Source organism: Anguilla rostrata, chromosome 3, assembly GCF_018555375.3.
Source record: "Anguilla rostrata isolate EN2019 chromosome 3, ASM1855537v3, whole genome shotgun sequence".
In the NCBI taxonomy this organism is placed as follows: Eukaryota; Metazoa; Chordata; class Actinopteri; order Anguilliformes; family Anguillidae; genus Anguilla; species Anguilla rostrata.
In genome coordinates this window covers 63,683,546-63,706,013 of record NC_057935.1, presented here as the reverse complement: position 1 = coordinate 63,706,013, position 22,468 = coordinate 63,683,546, and the positions used below count along the sequence as shown (strand labels likewise).

The 22,468-nt window shown below is 43.1% G+C and overlaps 1 protein-coding gene and 1 long non-coding RNA gene across 3 annotated transcripts in view; one reads left to right on the top strand and one right to left on the bottom strand.

Annotated features, from left to right (window-relative positions):
- The window catches only part of glra4a (glycine receptor, alpha 4a), a 52,469-nt gene extending 38,840 nt beyond the window's left edge, over nucleotides 1–13,629 (top strand). The window contains exons 6-9 of the mRNA XM_064329320.1: nucleotides 3,172–3,309; nucleotides 5,489–5,703; nucleotides 6,572–6,721; nucleotides 12,552–13,629. Coding sequence (XP_064185390.1) covers nucleotides 3,172–3,309; nucleotides 5,489–5,703; nucleotides 6,572–6,721; nucleotides 12,552–12,845 — 797 coding nt within the window. The 3' untranslated portion in view covers nucleotides 12,846–13,629. The remainder of the gene's footprint in view (nucleotides 1–3,171; nucleotides 3,310–5,488; nucleotides 5,704–6,571; nucleotides 6,722–12,551) is intronic.
- The window catches only part of LOC135251670 (uncharacterized), an 84,219-nt gene that overhangs the window by 53,838 nt on the left and 7,913 nt on the right, over nucleotides 1–22,468 (bottom strand). The window contains exons 2-5 of one of the 2 annotated variants that reach the window (XR_010329176.1): nucleotides 18,545–18,625; nucleotides 6,530–6,691; nucleotides 5,545–5,694; nucleotides 4,555–5,031 (exon numbers count right to left, since the gene is read on the bottom strand). This is a non-coding gene — a long non-coding RNA (uncharacterized LOC135251670). Of the gene's footprint in view, nucleotides 1–4,554; nucleotides 5,032–5,544; nucleotides 5,695–6,529; nucleotides 6,692–18,544; nucleotides 18,626–22,468 lie in introns of those variants that run through there. The other variant, XR_010329175.1, reaches the window with a different exon arrangement.

Sequence of the window (22,468 nt, the reverse complement as noted above, 5' to 3'; positions counted from 1 at the left end):
GATTATATCAAATAGAAAAAGAGACCCAGATTGAAGAAACCTTGCCTCTTTTAACCTAGAGGCCCTGCAGACTCCTCTTGGTGGTGGAAATAAGGTTAAGGACTTTCTGAAGCAAACAAAGTCAAGTTCTGTTTTTAGTACCTTTCTGTACCAATCCCCAATGCGACGGTTTCTCCCTGTGTAAAATGGCAATGTTTATTCATGTGGGGCATTGCTTGTAGCGTGTATGCATATTTTACTTATGTCGACTGCTGCGTGTTGGGTTTGGGGAAAGAGTGATAAGTGTATCAGTGGCTGTACAGTAATGCACATGTTCATCGTGCCATTGCCCTTCTCTCTGCATGTAAAGGCACGCAACACAGCGAAGGCCATGCCACATATAAATGAGATAACATAATTTCAAATGAGAATTGAAAATGATGAAACGGTTCACAGAAAACTTACGTACAACACAGCAGGTTGTATACAAAATTAAACCACAATAAATAATAACTAATAACCCCATGTAATAAATTCTAAGTTAATTCATAGCCCAATTGACTGAATTTTTTTAAAAGGGACAGAGTCCATATGTCACAGTTTCAAGCTTGGGTTGTGTCATTACTTCGAATCTAACTAGGTAGAATTGGGTTACTGATGTGTTAGCACTCATGGGCTACCAGGTTACAGTGAGAGGCATGCTCCTAATACAATCAACGCTAGTACTCCTGTAGAACTGTGGCCTGTAGTGTGGATAATTGGCAATGGATTGTGGGAGAGCGCATTGGAGGAGTGTACACTCTACTGCTGAAAAGCCTCTGGCATATTGTAAACTTAATTTGAGGTACAGGTGCTGATTTTGGGGACAAAAATTGAGAAAGAAACATCCCCGGTACTCTGGCTGGAAAATAGCTGAGGCGCAGAAAGTCCAAAATCTGACGAGCCTATTAAAAGAGTGTAATCGCCTCTTGCGTAGTTGAGGCATTTTTGAAAGGTTCATTTGAACTAGCACAAAGGTGCGACCAGCTTACCTTCTGAGGACACGGTGATGACGGCGAGGTTTTACAGCCGTCCTTGTCGTGTTTACATCTGTGTGACAGGAGCTCTTGGAGCGACAGGCTCTCAAATGGCACCCATCGCTACCGCAGTCATTAATGAGCTCCAGAGTTCTGCATTAGCAGCAACATGGCTCCAGGTCACAGCTTTGCTGTTGCTTTTTAACTGCAGAGGTGACACATTTCCTTAAGGGGCAACGCAGCGCGCCACACAGCTGAAAATAGCCTAATGCTAGCATAATAAAAGCACTTTCTCCTGTTCGCTGGAATTACGCCTCATTACTGTGCCTTGTATGCAAACAGTAATGCCATCATGCGCTATCATGGCCTAGCAGGGATTATAAAACATTAAGTAGACACGGTAATTCCTGTCGGCCACTTGATAAACGTGACGGTCAGCGCTCGAGAGGCGGCACGTGGCCCCGAGAGGTCTTCGTTTAGATCCGTAATCTGTGCGTAATCAGCAAGAGCACCGCAGAATGCTTAATCTGCTGGCCCGTGCTTTTTCTGCATTATCCGTCCATCACAGAAATCCAGGGTAAAGTGACCCAGAAAAGAGACCCAGACCCAGGAGTTAAAACACAAAAAAAAAAAAAAAATGAACCAGATGTACCATGACCTACATTCTTTGTCAGGAATTTTTTTATTTTATTTTATATTTGAATGTGAGTTCAGTGATGAACACCCTAGGTCGAAACGCACACTATGGGGTTATGGGATATGTCCACCAAGACAAAATACCCAGCACAGTTTATGCTGCTTTTTGCGCAAGCATCAGCGAATGCTCTCCCAGGCCATATGAAACAATTAAATCACTAAAGTATTGACACAAATCAAGTAATCGCACCACCATGCTGAATTAGCCAGCAAGCACAGGTCACAAGCACAATAATGTGTCACATTCTAATATATGCTTCAGCCATCAGTACAGCTTCCATAGGACTGGGGGCCATGCCTAGTTTCATTTTTTCAGCTGTAGTAGTGTATATATCTGAGGCTGTGCCTCATCTCAGTTAACTGAGCACAGCTTTCTTTAACCCCAGGACATGTCTTGGTGTCAAGTTATCCCTGAATATGCACCTATTTTTGAAGGTGAGAAAGTGGCAATCGAATTACATTAATTGGAACTTTAATTGCCCATCATTCTATAAGGGATTCATTTTAATAGGGCACATAAACAATGGTGGATAAATAAAAAAAAGTAAGTAAATGAGGAACCTGTGACTCAGACATTACATTGGCTGAAAGATCCCTTCAATATTTCTTGGAATAACTCGCAATAGAAGAGCGTTCCAAATCCTTTTGTGCATTCCACCTCATGTTTTATTTTTTTTTAAAAGTCCCATACACTTATAACTGTAAGAAAAGCGCATTGCTTGCCCTACTGATGTTCTCATTTCCAAGGAGAGAGAGACGTATACTGAATGACGCAATCAGTCTTCATGAGCAAGATGTGTTACGTTTAATGGCTTTGTTGTTTGCTGGCCACTGGTTAAAATGTGGGTGGGGGTGGGTAATATATTGAATTATTGATGCCTTTGTAACACACAGCCTCAAGGGGCTACGATAGACATCGGTATTATTCAAACGTGTCAAGCATTCTGCAGTGTTATTGCATGCTTCATGCATGTTTAATGGGTCTCTAATCTCACTCCGCTAAGATGAATTGAATGATCAGAGGTACGGGAGCATGAGGGGGATGGTGATGGTGATGGTCGAGGGAACATTTTGGCTAAAATAATCATGGTTATTTCAGTTATCCTGCCTTGGCTTCCTGGTAAATGGAAACATCTATCTGTAGAATTCCAGAGGCTGCAATGACAGATCTGAAGGCATGGTTCTCCTACCATACAAACGTCTGTAGGTCCCAGAAACCCATTCATTATGTGGCTGGCTATCTCAGTCTGCAAACAACCTCAGACAGACGGAGGAACGCATGCTAATCACGTTCGTCCTTGTGCCTGAACTTCAGGCGACCAGCAGGCCCCATTGAAGCTGTAGACAGGTGACCTTTCGCCATGACAAACAGGCTGAAGAGGATGTGAGCATTGTAGCTGCAGTGAGGGATCTCTCTTTCTCTTTTTCTCTTTTTTCCCTCTCTCACCCTCTTTCCCCCACTCTCCCTTGCTCCCCACAGTTGGCTACACCATGAACGACCTGATTTTTGAGTGGCTGGAGACGGCCCCCGTGCAGGTTGCTGATGATCTGATGCTCCCACAGTTTGTTCTGAAAGAAGAAAAAGACCTGGGCTACTGCACAAAGCACTACAACACAGGTATGCTTATTGCACAGTGAAAATAAGAAATTACATTACATTACAGGCATTTGGCAGACGCTCTTATCCAGAGCGACGTACAACAAAGTGTATAACCATAACCAGGAACAAGTATGACAAAACCCCTAGAGAGAAGTACCGGTCCAAGTACAGGGAACAACCGCGTAGTTCAACTTGGACCCTGATGGTTAAACTGATTAACACTAAAAACGAGAACGGCAACAACGCAATCTATGGAAAAATAAAAATAAATAAAAATACAAGTAGTCGTTAAGACAGTTGATGCGCCTAAGTCACCTATGAAACAGCTGCCTAGTTACAACCCTAAGCTGCACCACAAAGACCAGCTAGATCATTTCGACCAGACAGATCTCCGCCTAGAACTGCCATGTGAAAAAGTTGCCCTTGAGGAGCATACACCTAACAAATTCACCTTGGGAGTATATGTACCTCAAAATTCACCATCAAACTATGTGCAGGATATTTTTTCTCTTTGATTTATGTTTGGCTGGTGTGTTGCCTTTTTGATGTATTATAAGCCTTGGTAAGACAAGTCCTTGTTAGACGTGTCGTTTTCTGGGCATGAATGGCAATTGCGACTCAAATTTTGGATTCTACTCAAGCTCAATAACTAGTGTCCACTAAAATATATATTTTTTTTTAACCAAAAGCAAGGATAAAACAGAAGATATTCCACAGGGGCAGATCTGCTAAATCTCTTAACCCTCCTGTTATGTTGCGGGTCAAATTGACCCTTTTTAAAGTTTGAAAATCTAGGAAAAATACTTAAAATTATTTTTTCAGTATGAAACTTCTTCTACTGGCCTTAATTAGTGTAATCAACATTTTAAATGAAAATGGTTCATTTCATGTATTTGCAAACCCCCCCTGTATGGGGATTGACCCGGGAACATTTTTGCTGTACCTAAAAAATGAACAGAACAGGAGGGTTAAGGTGCCAGCAAACTCTAAACAAAATAAGTTTTTTGTTCGAAACTACCCTTTTTAAACAAGAGACGAACAAAAAGACGTGGTGTTTTCAGTTCGAACATTGCGATGTGTGCATGCCCCCAGCACGACCTGTCGCAAGCAGGATAGTTTTTTAGTTTTAGTTTTATTATTTTTGCACAATTTAGAAAATACACAAAAATTACAAAGATAACAAATAATATACAGTGCAGGGAGAGGCGGGAAAACCCAGTGGGCTTATTTGAAGCCTCCACCTAAATAATGTTAAAAAATAAGTTTGCAGACTTGCCCCCTGCCTGCAATTGGTCCATCGAAATCACATGGTTTGTTGTGTCACAGTTGACCGGCCAGGGGCAGAGTTCAACTTCGTTTTCTGGTTCATTTCATCACTGTACTGTCCTGTGGGAGCATTGTCTCGGGTGGTTGAGTGAATGTGTCGATCTCTCCTCCGCCATGCTATTGAGCAACCGGATGACTGACGCTTTGATACGAATTGCTTGATGAAGCATTATCGAAACTAATTTTGCACATATGGTCACACAAAATTCATTAATCGCAATCTTGTGATGAAGTTTATAGATATAAGAGTGGGGTGGAATAATTGTGGGAGTTGTTTAAAACTCAGTGAAGATAACGCCTCCAACACATTTTTCACTGTTTTTCCACTGAAATTGAGACTTAAACTGAATAGACTACATGACAACTGTGTGAAATGTAACTGATTTGTGTGTGGTTCCAGGCTGAAGAAATAACCTTTAAAAAAAAGAGAAATACTGCACTTTGTATTCATTTAACTACTTTTTCCATTTTGTGTTTTGTCTTGTTTTGCACATTTTAGCACTTTACTCATTGTGCCCGTAAGGTGCCTTGATACATTTTGCCCTTAGCCCATATAACAAAATGTCTATAATGTAAGAAATACCACTGTTGAAATTGATTTAGCCATGTCCATTATTTCAACAAAATAGTTTTGCAACATATGGTTTTATAATATTTCTGAAATCAGGTCGCTGTGGGTGCAGAAATCGATGCTGTGATGCTAGGAAGAAAGCAGCTTGGAGTGACATAAAACACAGTACACAGCGTTCGTCCTGAGTTTGCTGACCACGGTGTTCGCGGACGTGTTCGCCAGTGGCTCGTTTTAGAAAGGCCTGCACGTGGGTTTGGAATATACTGCCTAATTTTATGCTCGCGGCTTCTCTGGCTGCAGGTAAATTCACCTGCATCGAGGTGAAGTTCCACCTGGAGAGACAGATGGGCTACTACCTGATCCAGATGTACATCCCCAGCCTGCTCATCGTCATCCTCTCCTGGGTGTCCTTCTGGATCAACATGGACGCCGCGCCGGCACGCGTGGGGCTGGGGATCACCACGGTCCTGACTATGACCACGCAGAGCTCCGGCTCACGGGCCTCTCTGCCCAAGGTGAGAGAGAGAGAGAGAGAGAGAGAGAGAGAGAGACAGAGAGAAACAGAGAGAGAGAGAGAGAGAGAGAGAGAGACCGCAGGCCCACGTAAACAACTCTGGGGCATGGAATTTTGGGATTAGGAAGCCAAGCTTGAAGCGTTCTGCTATCTGCGCTGGTAGCAGAATGAATAAACGGAAAGCTGAGTGTCTTTGTGGAAAGAAATTTTCAATGTACAGAAACACAGGCTGTAAGTATCGCCCGACATAAACTAAAGCCATTGAATTTAACTGCCGGGTTCACGCTGCCGTCGGCAAATAACATTCATGGAGTCAGCAGAGTGCAATTCCGGTTCCCATGGAAACAGGGCCCATATACTTTCAACTGATAAAACTGTGCTTTATGGGGCCTCTGCAAGTGGTGTAACCGGCTGAACCGATTGTTCTTCGATGCAGTGATTACCTTATTGAGATCATGGGACTAAACAGTAAAATGTCCAGGGTTAACTCAATTCTAACAGTGTTAATTCAACTCTAACAGATAACATTGGTCCCAATGGAGGCCAAGTTTTATGTTAGAGTAGAATTAACACTGGACGTTTTACAGTGTATGTAGAGAAACGTTCCACATAAGCATGAGCATTTCACATTTGCATTCATTTCAAGGCTTTTAAAGTTATTTTCCAGCATATTAAAATACCGCACATTTATTTTTTTCGTTTCAGGGACACAAAGTATACCCATTATGGACTAATCTAAGGAATATGCATGATTACACATGAATATTGATAATGTTCTGAACAGAGGAATTGCGTCTGGCCATATTTTTGCCTGCTGTTTCCCCTACCTGATTGATTACTGACTGATGCTCTGATGTGGTGTGTCGCAGGTGTCCTACGTGAAGGCCATTGACATCTGGATGGCGGTTTGCCTGCTGTTCGTGTTCGCGGCGCTGCTGGAGTACGCGGCGGTCAACTTCGTCTCGCGGCAACACAAAGAGTTCATCCGGCTGAGGAAGAAACACCGAAGACAGAGAATAGTGAGTGAATAGTGAACTCCCTGCCTATACACTTCTGTCACCTCCAAACACACTCGTGCAGAACCTATTTGTCTACATGTAGGGGTACTAGTATCGCCAGCACTGAGAATCCTGGCTGCCACAATACATGCCAGGCTGGGGCTCGTTGTGTCCTGGGTGTCCTAGGCACACCCACTTTCTGATTGGCACACCCAAAAATCGGATGCCCCCCCAGTCCACCACAATATTAATGACCCCCCCAGCCCCCAGGCCCCAGTCCCCGAAAGCTATCTCCCTGTGGTCAACCACCAAATTTCCACCCATGATTACAAGTGTGGTGCCGCTGCTTGAGGGAACTTGTATCCTCGTGTTTCCATGGCAAGCACAGACACAAGCGAAATTCAAACAATAGCTTCCCTTCTCATACAGTTCCACTGCGGGTTAGGAGAAGTCAACCACCTACCAATACACTTAAGGTCACTGTATTACTGGGACAACATAAGAGTTAGGACTTTAAAAAGAAACAAAAACAAAAGACAGTTTTGGACAGCACTTCATACCACACGCACAGCAAATCTCTTATGCTGCAGAAGGTAGATAGCAATGTTATCTGCGAGCAAATGGCCAGGTGTGAGATGCTGCACCGAGGCTCAACAACAGCACACAAAATCCATCACATCAAGTGACGCTAAAATGGCTGGATTGCTTCCTGGGCAAGAAGTAAAGCCAATCAAACCGAGATACACAGCATGTCTCTCAGATCAGGATCAATAAAAAGCTTGAATAAAAGAGGAATGACACTCCATAAAATAAAATAAATACACTCACTCGCCTCCCCAACTCCAGAGCTCATTCTAGAAATTTCTCTCCAATAAGCCCCCTGTAGTCCTGGATTATCAATAATGGTGGTATGGATGTCTGACCTCAAGCAGAAAGAGCTGTTTGCCTGATGAAGCGTACAGGTCACTGAGCAGGATTAATCAATACCGCCTCCCACTGGTTCAGCGTGATCTCTGAACAGCACTAGAAAGCAATTTTGTCCTTCACACTAATTTTTACACAGAATTGAGTCATTTACTCACCCTTCCACCAGCCCCTCCCCCGCCTCCACCCCCACCACTCCAGTGTGGGCGAACAACAATTCTTATTATTCTAATATTAAAGATTTTAATAAAAGGCTTGAGAGAGTGCGTAAGATTAATGAGATAGGATTAATAAAAATATGGCTCCAGGATATAACTAACTTGTATACATATATTTTTTTGTCTTTAATCCATCTACACTCATTAATTACTCTAAAATGGTGTGAACATATAATATTTGTCATATTTATGGCGAAAGTGCATATATGCATCATCTTCTACATCCTACATCCTGGAGTTCAGACTAAATTACCCAAGTCTAACAGCCCCAATGTCTCTTCCTTTCTCACATCCGCTGCATATTAACCAGAGAATCTGCTTTAATTTCCTGTTCACAATTCAATTAATTAAGACCACCCGGATTTGACAGTCCCAGTTGCAGCACCTGCTTCTCTGCCTGCCTCTTCATCCCTTTAAAAGAATAACAACTCTCTGTTTCGTTCAGAACTGTCAACTGTATTCACTTTTACCTCTCTATCTCCGGTATAAATTGCGTTGCGAGCATTTCTGTGGAAAGCAGGTGTTCCAGCCATTTCAGTGGAGCACAGGGCACTTATGAACCCTATTACCCAGGTGGGGTATCATCCGGCAAGGTGACAGATTTTTTTTTTTGTGTGTAGGCCACACGATTCTCAATGGGATATCCATTTCACATGCAAGAGTAAATTAAACATTAGAGAAAACATCTCTTCCTCATTCATCTTCCTGACACTTTACTTTTGTGGCTATGGGGAAATCGGCATGAATTTGGAGTAAATCATAAACTACAAAAACATGGTGACGGAGTACACTTGATCACATGGCTCCACCAGCCTTTAGTGCAGGTGAAAAAAACTCCAATTCCCAGTTAATGATGTGCCCTACTTGTGGATTGTGATCTACAGCAGTAAAGCATAAACAGCCTTTTTAGGAACGTAATGATAGGGCACACCTGAGCATATTACTTCACTTCCATCAAACTTTAATTGAGGTGAAAAGTCTTCGATATATTCCCTCAATAAAGATATACCCTGCTTGTGGCTTGTGATCCATTACAGCCCACCATAAACTGCCTTTGGTATAGTAAGCTAATAGAGCACACCTGCACTGTGAGGCTCGGCTGTGAGATCTCTTCCGAAATCCCATTATTCCCACCCCATTACCTGCACCGTTCCCCCCTGTGGAGGTCCTGGCAAGCCAGCCGGGAAGCTTCGACTCTCTCCGGAAAGTGACCGACCTGCCCGGCAACGTGTCCTTCTACAGCAACCTGCACCACCACTGCAACACCTGCGCCAGGGTAACTGCAACCCACCGACCCCCCTCCGACCACAAACCACATGTGTTTGGAAAAAAAAACACCATCCCCCCTGGGAAAGAGCCTCACCTCTACCCCTACCGCTTACCCCACTCCTTGTCATGACCCTCGACCTCACCCACACCTGGAAAGCTCAGCTAGATTAGTCCTCAGGGATTAGTCTGAGTACTGCTCCTCCCCTCCCCCCCCCCTTTCCTCGAATGAACCCCAGAATGCCTTTCTCCAGTTTCCTCGGTGTATCCATTTTGATTGAGGTGGCCTAGTGTTTCACATGCCTTGACTACTCCCTCTGACTTTGTGTCTGTGCCTCCCCCTCACCATTTTAACTTGGTAACAAAAGCCTCTCTTGTTCACAGCTGTCAAAGACCTTTGTCTTTAAAGTCCTTTCTTTCTGCCTCCTCCAACTTTCATAACAAAAAAAAGGTTCTATAATTTGTCTGAAATGCAACAAAGGGAGTCCACAAACTTAGTTTTCCTGGTATGAGATATTTAGTAAACTCCAAGCTGAGCAGGGCATATGTCCCCAGCTATTTATGCAATAGATGCTCTCGGTAGCTAATCTCAGTTAATGGTGGTGGAGGAACACGCAGCGAATGCTGTTCCTCTTCCACCCTCGACTGTCGTCCTGACAGCCCCCTAGTCCCACAAGAAATAATTCCATTCCTGAATGGATTTCTGTTTATAATTTAGTGCGCTCAAATAGACTGGGCAAGTAGGAGCGATCGTGTAACTTCAGCTCCACCAACCTTCAGTCTTCCATATACTTGCAAAGCACATTCTGCTCCATTCATGGCTGAACACCATTACACTGAAATGTAAACTGCCTTTGCAACAGCATGCTAATAGAGCATACCTGCGCTGAGAGGCTCAGGGGTGAGATCTCATGTTCTGAAATCCCATTATTCCCACCCCATTACCTGCACCGTTTCCCCCGTGGAGCCTCTGGCAAGCCAGCCGGGAAGCTTCGACTCTCTCCGGAAAGTGAACGACCTGCCCGGCAACGTGTCCTTCTACAGCAACCTGCACCACCACTGCAACACCTGCGCCAGGGTAAAACAGTAAACACACCCCACTGACCCTTTAAACCCCCGCCCCCTTGCCTATGTTGCCCAAGAAAAGATTGTCCCAACGTCACTGCATACACCTCAAACATCTCTCCTTTTCTCCTTGCTCCTTGCCCTTGTACCCACCCGGTTAAACCCAAAACTTCAAACTGGACTAACTTTCAACACTCCTATAATCATTTGTTCCCTCGTGACAGATCATTTTTCGTGCTTTCTGTTTCTCCTGTCCTTTCCAATTCCACAAGCTGAGTTAAGTATATGTATCATGCGACAACTCCCATTTCAGTTCTGCAAGAGCGCTGATGACAAGTGATTCAGGACAGAAAGAGATACTGTAGGTATAACTAACGGTATAAAATGCTGTCTTATTTAACAGACATTTAGCTTGTCCATGTGCCAGTGTATGACACCTTGCTTACAGAACAGATGTTTATTTCAATCTCAGACAATGATGGTTTTCTCTATTGCAAGCCAATTGTAAATGTAAATAGTCAAAAGAAGCTAAATTTGTGCCACAGGATAATTGGTTAGCTCCAGAAAAAAACTGTTTTTCCACTGCATGCATTAATTCCTCCTTCATTGCATTTTCTAATGTATGGTCCATGCCTGTATCTTCTTGGTTGAGCAGGGGACACCAGTGTACATGCAGTGTACAATTGTGAGACAGATGCATGACGGGTACTAGAGTAATCTTGATTGGCTTTAGAATTGGATTAAAGCATGCTCCACCTTGATTCCAAACCTTTCTATCCTGTTCCTCTGTATCAGTCCTCTTGTGTACCGTGTGTATTTCAGTGATTTATTTTTTTACTGTTTTGGCATGCAACTGTAAATATTTTTTGGGTGAAATAAGTTCTAGCTGATTATATCAGCCATTTTTTACATTATAGCTAATCTTCAAAGCACTGAAGATTAGCTATATTTTCTATTTCTCTCAAGGTGGCAGATAAACGCAATATCTCAATTTTAAAATGCATTCTGTTCGGACAATAACAGCTGTGGCTAGCCCTGATATGACTGGCATTTCCAGACCACATTTTAAATGAGGATTTTCTGCAAAATGGCCATGCCTTTACCAGAGCCCGTGGATAAGAACTATGCATCTGGGACAGTGACAAAGAACCACGTAGCAATAATCACAGAGGTAAAGACTACCCCCACAAATCAAATAGAATTGTGAACTGTGACTACCTTGCAGAAACCGACGCACACTGCATAGAAAGGATGAGTGCCTATTATCTTTACTGAAACGCATCATTAGAGCTCAACACATGATGTACTGGATCGTTTAGATAGAAATAGAAGGGCTAATTAGCCACTGTGCTGGGAAAGCGTAACAGCTCGTCCTCGGCTGCGAGACATTTAGTAATTTTACACCGGATTAAAAGGTTGCAGTTTTCACTAACCCCGGTGTTCGCAGACAGGGGATGACAGAGGCGATAGGGAGCGCGAGCAGACGCCGCACTGTCGCCGCTGGATTGGGACTCGGGGTTCTCACGTCACCAGGTGGACACGATGTTCAAATGCCCGCCCTGTCTGCTCTGCAGAACCTGCGGGAGGACACCGTCCCTCTACAGCCTGACATCGGTCACAGTCACATGCATGCTCTGGAGCCTGTAGAGATGTCCTGCTTTGGAGGCGGGACATGGCAGTGGGGGTAGTAAAGCCTCATTTAGCCAAGTTACCACTTGCCAGTTCCCCTCTCAGGATGCTAATAGCCAGGTAGGGTAGCACCAGGTATGTTACCAAGGGGCCAGTGTGGTCCAGGCAAAAGAGGTAAAATAAACCACAGTGAATCACCCAATTTAGACAGTGAATTCCCAAATGTGCTGCCAAACCCCATCTCTCAAGGTGTCAGAGGAATATCAAAGCTGTCTATCAATATGCCGCAGAGTCTGAATAGGCCCTGTCATTCACAGTGGAAAATACCAGCACATCCACAAAACAGCAGTCTTTTTGAGCTTTTACTAAAACCCACATCTTCACACAGCCATTATGATAGGTCAAATAACAGAGGTCTCATTCATTCCTGAACAAATATCAGACTATTACGAGAGAAAAGATGCAGCAAAAAAGGATGCTATTTCATTGCAATTATTAATGACTACCCAATCATACATGAGAAGAGTAAGGGTGTGGCGGCCGGCTTTTGTCCAAGCCCAGCACCAAAACAGCTGAATTAGTTAGGAAAGATCTGGAATGAACATCACTACGCATTGGTTAGCTCAATCAAACTGTAGTAGAGGTGTAGACGAAAAGCCTACACCCAAACAGGCCCTTCTGGGGGAAAAAAACCGAGGACTTCCTGCCTTAAATCTCCTCTCTGTCACTCTCTCTCTCTCTCTCTCCAGGAGGAGGAGCTTGTGCGAGAGAGCCGCGGTTTTTACTTCCGCGGCTACGGACTGGGGCACTGCCTGCAGATGAAGGACGCGGGGGCCGTGGAGGGGGCCACCGTCTTCACCCAGCCGCCCCCGGTGGAGGTGCTGTACGACAGCGAGGCCGTGCGCAAGCGCTTCGTGGACCGCGCCAAGCGCATCGACACCATCTCCCGCGCGTTCTTCCCCCTCAGCTTCCTCATCTTCAACATCTTCTACTGGATCACCTACAAAGTGCTGAGGCACGAAGACATCCACGCCGCCACGTAAGAGGTCTCCCTCGGGCTCGCAGCGCCCGTCTTAATGCTATTTGCTCCTTTTACTTTTCGTTCTCTTTTCTTTTTCTTAGAACCAAAACTGCCTGTCAAATCTAAAACTAAAAAAAAAAAAAAAAAAAAATGTTAAAAAAAATTGGATAAAGCGTATATATTACATGGGATTTCGGGTGCATATTTCCTGCTACTGGGTAAACACAGTGCTGATGTATGCTAGACAAACTGAGCTCAGGTGTGACTTACAAGGTGTTGAGGCTAGGAGAACAGAACTCAAAATCAAACAGAAGCCATGGGTTTTGACACGTTTGAAACTGCTGTTTGTGATAGTGTTTTCTTTCTTTTCTTCTCGTCTTATTTCGGGGCGGAGTACAAAAAAAAAATGCTGGACTCTACATGGACTCTGCCGTTTGAGCCACCAGCTGGGAGTGGAGTTTCAAATTTTGCTCTCAAACTGATGGAAAAATACTGACTTGAATTTTATCGCACACCGCATCTCAGAGTGAATGTTTTTAAAAAAATAAAAACAAAAAACTACGTTTTTTTACATCTTTGAATCGCCGAACAAATGGGGGGGGGGAGTGAAGGGGAGAAATGGGGTCTTTAAAAATTTCTCAAAACGAAAATGGGGTGGTGATGTTGTTTTAATTATATATAGTAATATATATATATATAATGTATAAACTGTACATAAAAGTTGTCCATTAATTGCAGACAGCACAAATGTGTTTTTTTTTTTCCTTTTTGTCTATATTTGAATAAATGGATATTCTGCCAGGAAATATGTTTTCAGTGTAATACTTCAGATTTCTGGCTTCGGTGCATTTTGCATTTCCCTCTAATCTCTGCGATGACGACACAAAAACGCATTGCAGGCCATGGACACAAATGTCCTCCATTCACAGCCATACGGCCACGCTTTGCATAGATATGTAAAGGCAGAGATATCGCGCAGAATGCCATCAATAACCCTGAGTGTGTACAAACAGGAGCGACAGATTAGATGTGTGATAGTTTTCTGGTTAGCACACCATAGGATTCACACTTTTATTTTTTTTCACTCAAAGGAAATGATTTCTCCTTGGGCAAACAAGGCACAAGTCAAAATACACTTAGGGAAAAATGCAACCAAGGGAAATACAGTTTGGTTCACAAAAAGAGCTCTGAGATTGAATCATGTGCATGTGACATGCTTGTTTTTAAAGGGCTAATAATTAGGATAGACTTTCTTACAAATCTTTTGTCCCCTCTGCAAATGTCAAGAATAATTTTATGAGACAAAAATAGTATAATGAAAAAAAGATGCGAAAAAAAGAATTGTGCTAGTGTAGTATATGTGGTGCTCACATAATATGCTTTGTTATTTAACATAAATATTGTTTATCCGTGTGCCTTGCTTTCTCAATAGATGTCCATTTCAATCTCAGACAATGATGTGGTTTTCTCCATCGCAAGCCCATTTATTTTATCCAGTCAAACGGTCAAATGAAGCAAAATCTGTGCCACAGAATAACTGGTTAGCTACAGAACAGAAAATCCCTGCAAGAAATCAATTGGCAAAAGCCACAAAAACCATCATTTATTTTCCGATTCCTTGTGCTGCGGAGGCTGAGGGGAGTTGGGGGGGGGACCTAGACCAGGGGGACAGGGAGAGCGCGGGCATCACAGCCGAGGGAGGACGAATGGCCTTTTTAATGGGAAATCAGAAGGTGTTTTATCAGCTAATGAGTTTGAAAAAAAAGGACTCGGTGCTCCACATTAATGAAAATGAATTCAGACCACCAGCCTCAGCATACCTTCCTTAATTTGAGGTTCAGGCTTCGCAAATGCAAAGCCCACCACATGGTATTTTCCTGTGGGGGTGGTAGCTTGCACCAAGAGGGACAGGTTTTTGGCTTTTCCCCCATTAGCAGGTTGAGTGAGAATACATGAGCAGACACAATGCTAGGGAATACATCTGGCTGCTAACGTTATAACTTCGGAATCTATAGAATCTATCAAGCCCCCCCCCCACACATTTTTCTGCTCACTTTGAGCTGTTATAAAGACATAAAATTGTTGCAATGAAAAAGTGTTCCGATAATGGTGTTTGCGATTTTATAGGCTAGTCACAGATTGTTTCTTGTTTGTTTGTTTTCATCTTTGACAGTGTAAAACACACACACACACACACACACACACTACTGGTGATTAATGGGCAAAGACGGTTAAAATATGCGGCATGAGTCTCTGGCAGCTTGATAACATCATCACAAAAACTGGCAGCAATTAGGCCAGTCTCAGCCCCTTTATTATTTTTCACCAAACTAACAAAACATGACAAGTAAGATGTTCAAGATTATTCGTTCTTACAAAACCCCTACTAGTTCATTTGTAATGCTCCAATCCAAGCACATTTGGTTATCCTCAAAATGACAATACCAGTATGGAACCTTTTCTTAACCTAATACAGACACCATATTCAATACATTTGCTAAACAGAAAACCTATTCTTTGAGTGTGAGAGCTTAGACGTACACATTTAGTAGCAAAAATCTCCATATTTATCCAATATCACATCTAAGGACTGGAAGAATTCAGGTTTAAGTAACTTGAATTCATGGTACAGAAACAAGGTTACGCTTGGGATTCTGTAACCTCAGGATTGTAATCTAGTCCCTAATCACTACCCAACACAGCAACAAGGAATTAGCCATTTTCTGTTGTTTCAGATTTTTATCATTCCACATTTTCCCCCAATGCATCATTTGGCAGTTCTCGGCAGGCCAATATTGATTCACCAACGTTTACAAATAGCAAGTATAATCAGCTTCAACACTGTATAGGAAACCTCACGGGAGAATTTCTAAACATTTTCCCCATATGTTTTGGATATGTGATGAGTCTTCAAACATAAAGGAAGGAACAGGAATTTCTGATGTTGCTTCTTTCCAATAAGGAAAGGCTTTATCCTATTTTTCATCTTGCAAGTCAATCCCTGTATCTCCAAATTCATGTATGTTATGCAAAGACACAGCTTTGTGAGACGCTTCAGAGATTTTTTCCCAGGTACGAAGGATTTATATTTTGCTCAAGCTGCTGTTGAAGACGGTATTGCTTTGAAGAGCTGTAAGATGTTACAGCATCTGCCGATGCTTTCTTGTGTTTTTAGAGTTTGTATGTTTGTATACAAACCCCATCCCCATGACCCCAGCAAGCAAAGAAATCCCACTAGACAGCAACCACATTTTTTGTGAACTTCATTACAGGTGGCATTTTAGGTTTTCAAATTCTCTAATGATGAGGTGTCTGAGGAGGGAGCGTCTCTACGGCTGTATGAAGAAGCTCAATTCCAATGAGGACAAAATCACAATGGGCCTCATTCATGAAACATGTGTACGATCACATTTGAGAACGTTTCTAAGAACATTTCAGCATTCGTCATTTTTTTCTTAGCTGTATTTGTTCACGGCTGTTTCCGTATGCTAATCACATGAACAGAACTGCGCATAAAATTTACGCACAGTCAGCATTCATCATCCCATACACCTGAGATATGCACAAAAACAAAGGCCTGCACATGTGTCATGAATCCCATATAGGTTTTTCATAGGAACATTTTTAAAAACAAAAGTAAGAATCATTTAAGAAAAGTTTTGTGAACGAAGCACAATGTGAGGGAAAGGGAGCGTTTTAATGAAACGTTTGCTCTCTGCTGAGTTGCACCCTGTTAACAGTTGGTTGTGCGTCCCCTTGCTCACAGACGGTCAGGAAACAAAAGCAGGTTTTTTGACAGATTGCCAACATTTCAAATTTCCTCAAATTATTAGCATACCTTATCTGAGAAGGACAAGGCCTGCTGCTTCAGCCCAGAAAATTGGATTCACTAATTGTTTCATATCACAAAATTTTTATGACAAGAGTGTATTCAGATAAGACACATAGCTATGCCAAAAAAGTGTTTTGTTTTTTTCAAGAAAATGAACAAGGGGAAGAACTGACATCTGCTCATCCCCGGACTTCTATCTTTTGACAGTTTAAGAAGATTTTTCTAAAGGAATTGGGAGAGCAATAAAAAAAATGTCAAAGAAATTGGCTCTTGCATTTCACATTGGATTATTTTCCACAGAAAGCTGATGACTGTTGAGTATGCCTTGTCGGCCATTCCTAGGTCTATATCATAGTGGTTTTTCCCAAAGAAAGATTTTTGAACGGCATAGAGAACAGTCTGTACATGAAGATGGAAGTCCTGGGTAATTGTCCACATGGGTCTTAGGCCATTCCTGTTTTGCATTTTTGTTTGTTTTCTTTTTTTAATCATGGCTTCACAAGATGAATAGGCCTTTTTTTGTTTAGAAGAAAACCATGCTCTCCTGCATTTCAGAGGCTTTTCTAAATCTGTAATCCATGACTGACATGCAAAAAATAGACTCGTGCTTTTTTTGCCGGATTTCTCTCACCGTGTCGCCGTTTCATCCAGTGAAAAGAATGCGTTTCCGTCCGGGCAGCTACACCGGGAGGCAGCACAGCTAATGGAATTCAATAAAACGACAATCTCAAGAGGGCTGGCGCAAGAGGGCGGCCCCTTGGACCTTCCACTTAACAACTACTCAAGATTCATAAGCCAACTGCCATTATACGCTAAATCCCAGGGACGTGAGGACTTTTACAAACACCGCGCGTCTCGGGAGGCCGCTATTAGATCCAGCGGGGGGCAGGTGGGGGTTGGGCAGGGGTTGGGTGCTGTCTGAGTTTTCCTGAAGCAAGCATCAAAGGTTGAAGGAGAAACCTCGCGGACGTTTAACTGATCAATAAACTAATCTGCCATTAAATCCGTGCATCCAAACAAGCAGATCAAATGTTCATTCTTTAAACAACCACACAGGGCACATTCATGGACAGACCACTAGTCACATTGAGGAATTATTTCGCTTTTTGTTGTGGGGGATGATTAATTGCATTTAATTTTCTATCGCAGTGAATGTTTTATCAGTCTATGATCCACTAAAATGGAATCCCTGCCTCGACAAGTACCACCAAGACTGAAAGAAAAGCTTCTGGAATTGCACATACTTAACAGCAGGCACCATACTGAGGGGGTTCATGCATGTGAGCACACATACAATGCAGGGAAAAGCAGGTGGGACAACCGCCATGATGACTGTGTGGATCAGCTGTCCAGGGCTTGTCCTTGGCAATAATCAACACACTTTCACAACTCCGTCTGAGGAGAATTTCAATTGGCCCAGTGGGTAGGCCAACTTATTTGGTCACATAACTCACAGCTGCCGGGGCAGGATCAATAATGTTGTCCCTAGTAGCAGAATCTGTTACTGTCAAACACGGGAGTGTAATCACAGTCACCCTTATTGGCAAATCCCCTTAGAATAATCACTTTTTAAGGTATAACACTAAATACGATGACATTATGCAAGGGGTATAATAAAGGAGATTAACATGATGGAGTGAAAACTGTGACTGTGCATCTCCGTGCTGATATATTTGCATGTCGTGAATGTATGAAAATTCCATGTGCGGCTGTTAAGCCTTTTTCAGTAGCTTTCATTATCCATAGGGACTGTGAAAACGGATTCAGGTTCACCGTTTCTCCTCCTTCCCCAAAGCTCTGTGACAAAATCACAAAAGGCCTGTGTCGAGGCCTATTAGCGCTCAGCACACTGTATGTGTATTTCTTTAACTGAGACGGCAGAGTCTTACCCGTCCAGCCGGGAAGATGCAGAAAGCGCAGTAGGGCTGAGCTGGACGTGGCTCTCCTCGTTCTCCGCTCCCAGCTCACACCTACAGCAGACAGACCTGGTACGAGCCGCAGAAACGCTCTGATTTAACAGCGATGCTTCGGGAGCATTGGCACGATTAGTCCAAAAACACGTCTGCCTCTTTTATTCGCTCGGTGTGCGAGTTAACATAGCAATACCCCTTCCCTGTCACAAAAACTGAACATTGGGAAATCGCAAGGCTAGTCATTTCCAGGTGGCTGTGGGGCGATAATATAAAAGCTTCCTTTCAGATGTCTCCACGTGCCTTCCAGCTAACCTGTCCGTACGGGCCCCAAGGTTACCGCTTCAAAGCCCCTGTAATTGATGGTGCCTTGGGGTTGCTGGAAGACAATATCCGAAGATTTCTAAAACTCAGTGGAGCCTGTTAAAAAAAATGAGTCGAGGAGTAAAAATGTCCAGAAAAGAATGAGGAATTATAGGAAAACAGCCTAGAGTGATTATTTCACCCCTCCCACCACCATACAGCAGTGACTTCAATCTTTCCTTGAGATATACTCTTGCGTTTACACTCCAGTTTCCCCCACCCCCTCATCCCAGACCTGTCTATGATGAACAGGCATCTAGGACACTTCACAAAGAGCTGCAATCAGAAAGGCCCATAAAACAGATACACAATATCACAAATATCAAGTGCAGCTGATAGGCCTCTGGTCTCCAGAACTTCAATGACATGTGGCACAACTGACCAGCTCAAAACCACCACAATTAAACGACATAACCCTGCAGCAGACAGCCACTCTGGAACAGATAATGATGGAAAGGGTCTGGATCAGTGGCTAGGTTCAACCCATAATTTTATTATTACAACGCCGAACTGAAGAGGGACATATATATCTCTTCCATCATTTAACAGGCAACATCGTTTAACAGACAATATTCAATGACCCCTTCCTTGCCAAAAAGGTAATCATTAAACTGTTTCTTCCAAATTGTTTTCCGCCAATTTTTTTTTCTTGTTCACAGCACCACATGGACAATCAGACGGACATGGGAGCGACCACAGAACCTCCATGTTAATTTGGGGAGTTTAACACTTTATCTGAACAAAATATGCTTAAAATATACGCACTGCTAATTTATGGCTTTCTTTCCCATCCATTCCTAAAAATTGTTTTTCAGCAACATGGGAGCAAACCACTACTGATCTCAGGAAAGAAGTTAAAGTAAGTGTGGTTATAAAACTCATTTTAAAGAGCCACTGTCTGCAAATTGACTGCCCCTTAATGTAAATGCACATGACAATAAAACTGAGATGGAGAAAATGTTTTAAATTAAAAACAGACCTATAAAAAGATCAACCATTACTTTACAAATATGGTAAATTATAAAAGATCAGTGAGGAGCCTCAGTACACTTAAATCCAATATCACAACTTCACAGTAAAGAACAAAAAACTGTCCATGACAGCACTGTGCACAAATGGAAAAATAACAAATCCTATATTTTCAAAGAGATTTAGCATCAGCGTTAGAACTTGTCTTCAGCTGGCTACAGGGGAAAACACCGAGGGAAAAAAGGGCATGCAAGATCAGGATTTTAATTTCTGCACACACTAAAGCCCCAAGCTCAATTAAATTCACTCCCATCCTTCTTTTCTCTCTCAAAAAACCTCTCTCCCATGCACATAAAAGGAGTAGAAGTTGCAAGAGTTTATACAATATTCAAAGTATGTAAAAACCCCTCCGAAAGTATACCAGGAATCCAGGGGAGAAGTTCGACCCTGACCTGGGCTAGCACAGGGATTCTGAGTTGGGATGCTCAGCATATTCGCCCTCTACTCGTGGCCACTGCTGTATTAATGTCTGACCACATATGGAAAGGAAGGAACAGTGGAACAGCAGCCAATCAGCAGTGAGGTAAGAGTGAATACAACACGGTGGCCCAGCTTCACTTTGCATACATTGTTCACTCATTCCCAATCTCAGGGAAGGAGGGAGGAGAGGAATCCCTGCTTGGCAGAAGGCAGCAGGGGGTGGGGGGTGCTGTATTCCTTCCTTCGCCCAATGCATGCTGGGATAGGCTCCAGCAACCCCCGCGACCCTGACCAGGAACAGGCGGGTATAGATAATGGATGGATGAACAAACTGAATTAATATGGAAACTGCTTAAAAGACATCAGGAGGAAATTTGCACCCTTACTGACAGATTCCCACTTCCCAGCGGTGGGACCATTGACCGTCGATCCGATGGGGCACCCTTCCCCAACATTCCACCCCTGGCCCCCATAATTTTCCATGACAGGGCCATACAGATGAGTGCCACCCTTCAAAATACTCCATAGAAGGAGTGCTTATCCCACCATTTCTTATGGTCACCTGACATTTCAGTTGTCGGGCCCGTCAGATTCACAGCAGTTCTTTATATTTTGCAAGCAAGGCCATCAGTCAAAATTGCAGCTATAGATCCTGCACTTTGAAGCAGGGAGTTACAGTAGGTATCCCTTAGAGGAAGCATCCAAAAGAGTACTCAGACAGAAATGTGATGTCAATGTCTGTCAACTGCAGAAGAGAAAAATGGACCGTGGGTCAAATAAAAGCGAAATATTTCACCATTAAAATCGCTTAGAAAAGAAATGGTCGCTTAACACTCCCACTATTTTTGTCATTTGTCATTTAGAAATAAACTACAGGTGAAGTAGGATAAATAGTCAAACTTTATAATGCAGGTATTTCACTCTCAGAATTTCCGTCCTCTACCATAAACAGAAGATGAATTCAGTGATATGGAAAATAATCATAAGGAATAAAATAAAAAAAAGCAGTAGTAAATCGGTCTGTGTGTGTGTGTGGCTGAGAGGCGGAGCTTCGGTACAGGCAGTGGTTACATGTAGCCTTTGAACACATCCTTTATTGGCTCTGATGGCTTTCTAATCTAGGTGAGCAGGGCGAGGCCGAGCGCTCGATCCTCTGGCCACACTCACCGCCTCGCCCAGAGACACCCTGACCTGGCGTGAGCCAAGAGCCATCAGAAAGGGCCGGCAGTAAAACCTCTCAAGCAAAATCCCCACCTCTCCGAAGTGATTTAACTCGCGAACACAAAGGAGCCTCTCCTTCGGTTATTCCCCAGAAAGAGCCAGATAAACAAGTGTCAGACCTGTCAAACCTTAAAGCGGCGACACAATAAAACACAGACGTTCGTGCCCACCTGCGCTTCATAATAAAATTATCTCTCTATCAGCGCCAGGCAGAAAAGCGGGAAAACGTTTCCCGGGAGAAGACGTATAATCTCAGTGCCCTGGCCTTCTGCTACCACTGTGGAAAGCCTGTGATGAATAAAAAGGTCATTTTCTCCATGCTAATTAATAAGGGGGGGAAAAGTCCCTCTGCTAAATATCACATTGGATTTCGGAGAATGCCACATTCGGCATGATAATGATTGCTTGTGATGTTTCTTAAGGTCATTCCAGCTGTCTTCAACGCAACCAAACTGCTCCCTTCTTTGCATCCAGCTAGAACTGAACACCAGGCACTTCAGCAGGGGCACCCTGCCACTATTCTCAGTCTTGAGGACCTACAAACTGCACAGAGGGTGGTTTCAAGTCTTTCTTTCCCCTTTATGACATGACAGCCTAATTCCAAAGTCACCGTTCACTGCAACAACTTTCACAGATGAAAAACCCAAGCTGTAAAACAACAGCACTACTGTTATCCATTACAGGAGAACAGCAACAATCAACCATTTACATTCAATATATAATTTAAAAATAAAATCACACAAGCAGATACTTGGGGGTGGGGGGATTGGCACTAGCAATGATGTCCATTCTTGTCTGAGAACCTAGTCAAAAAATGACGCCCGCCAGAGCCAATATTCTATGGCTGTATATGTAACCATAAAAATTAAG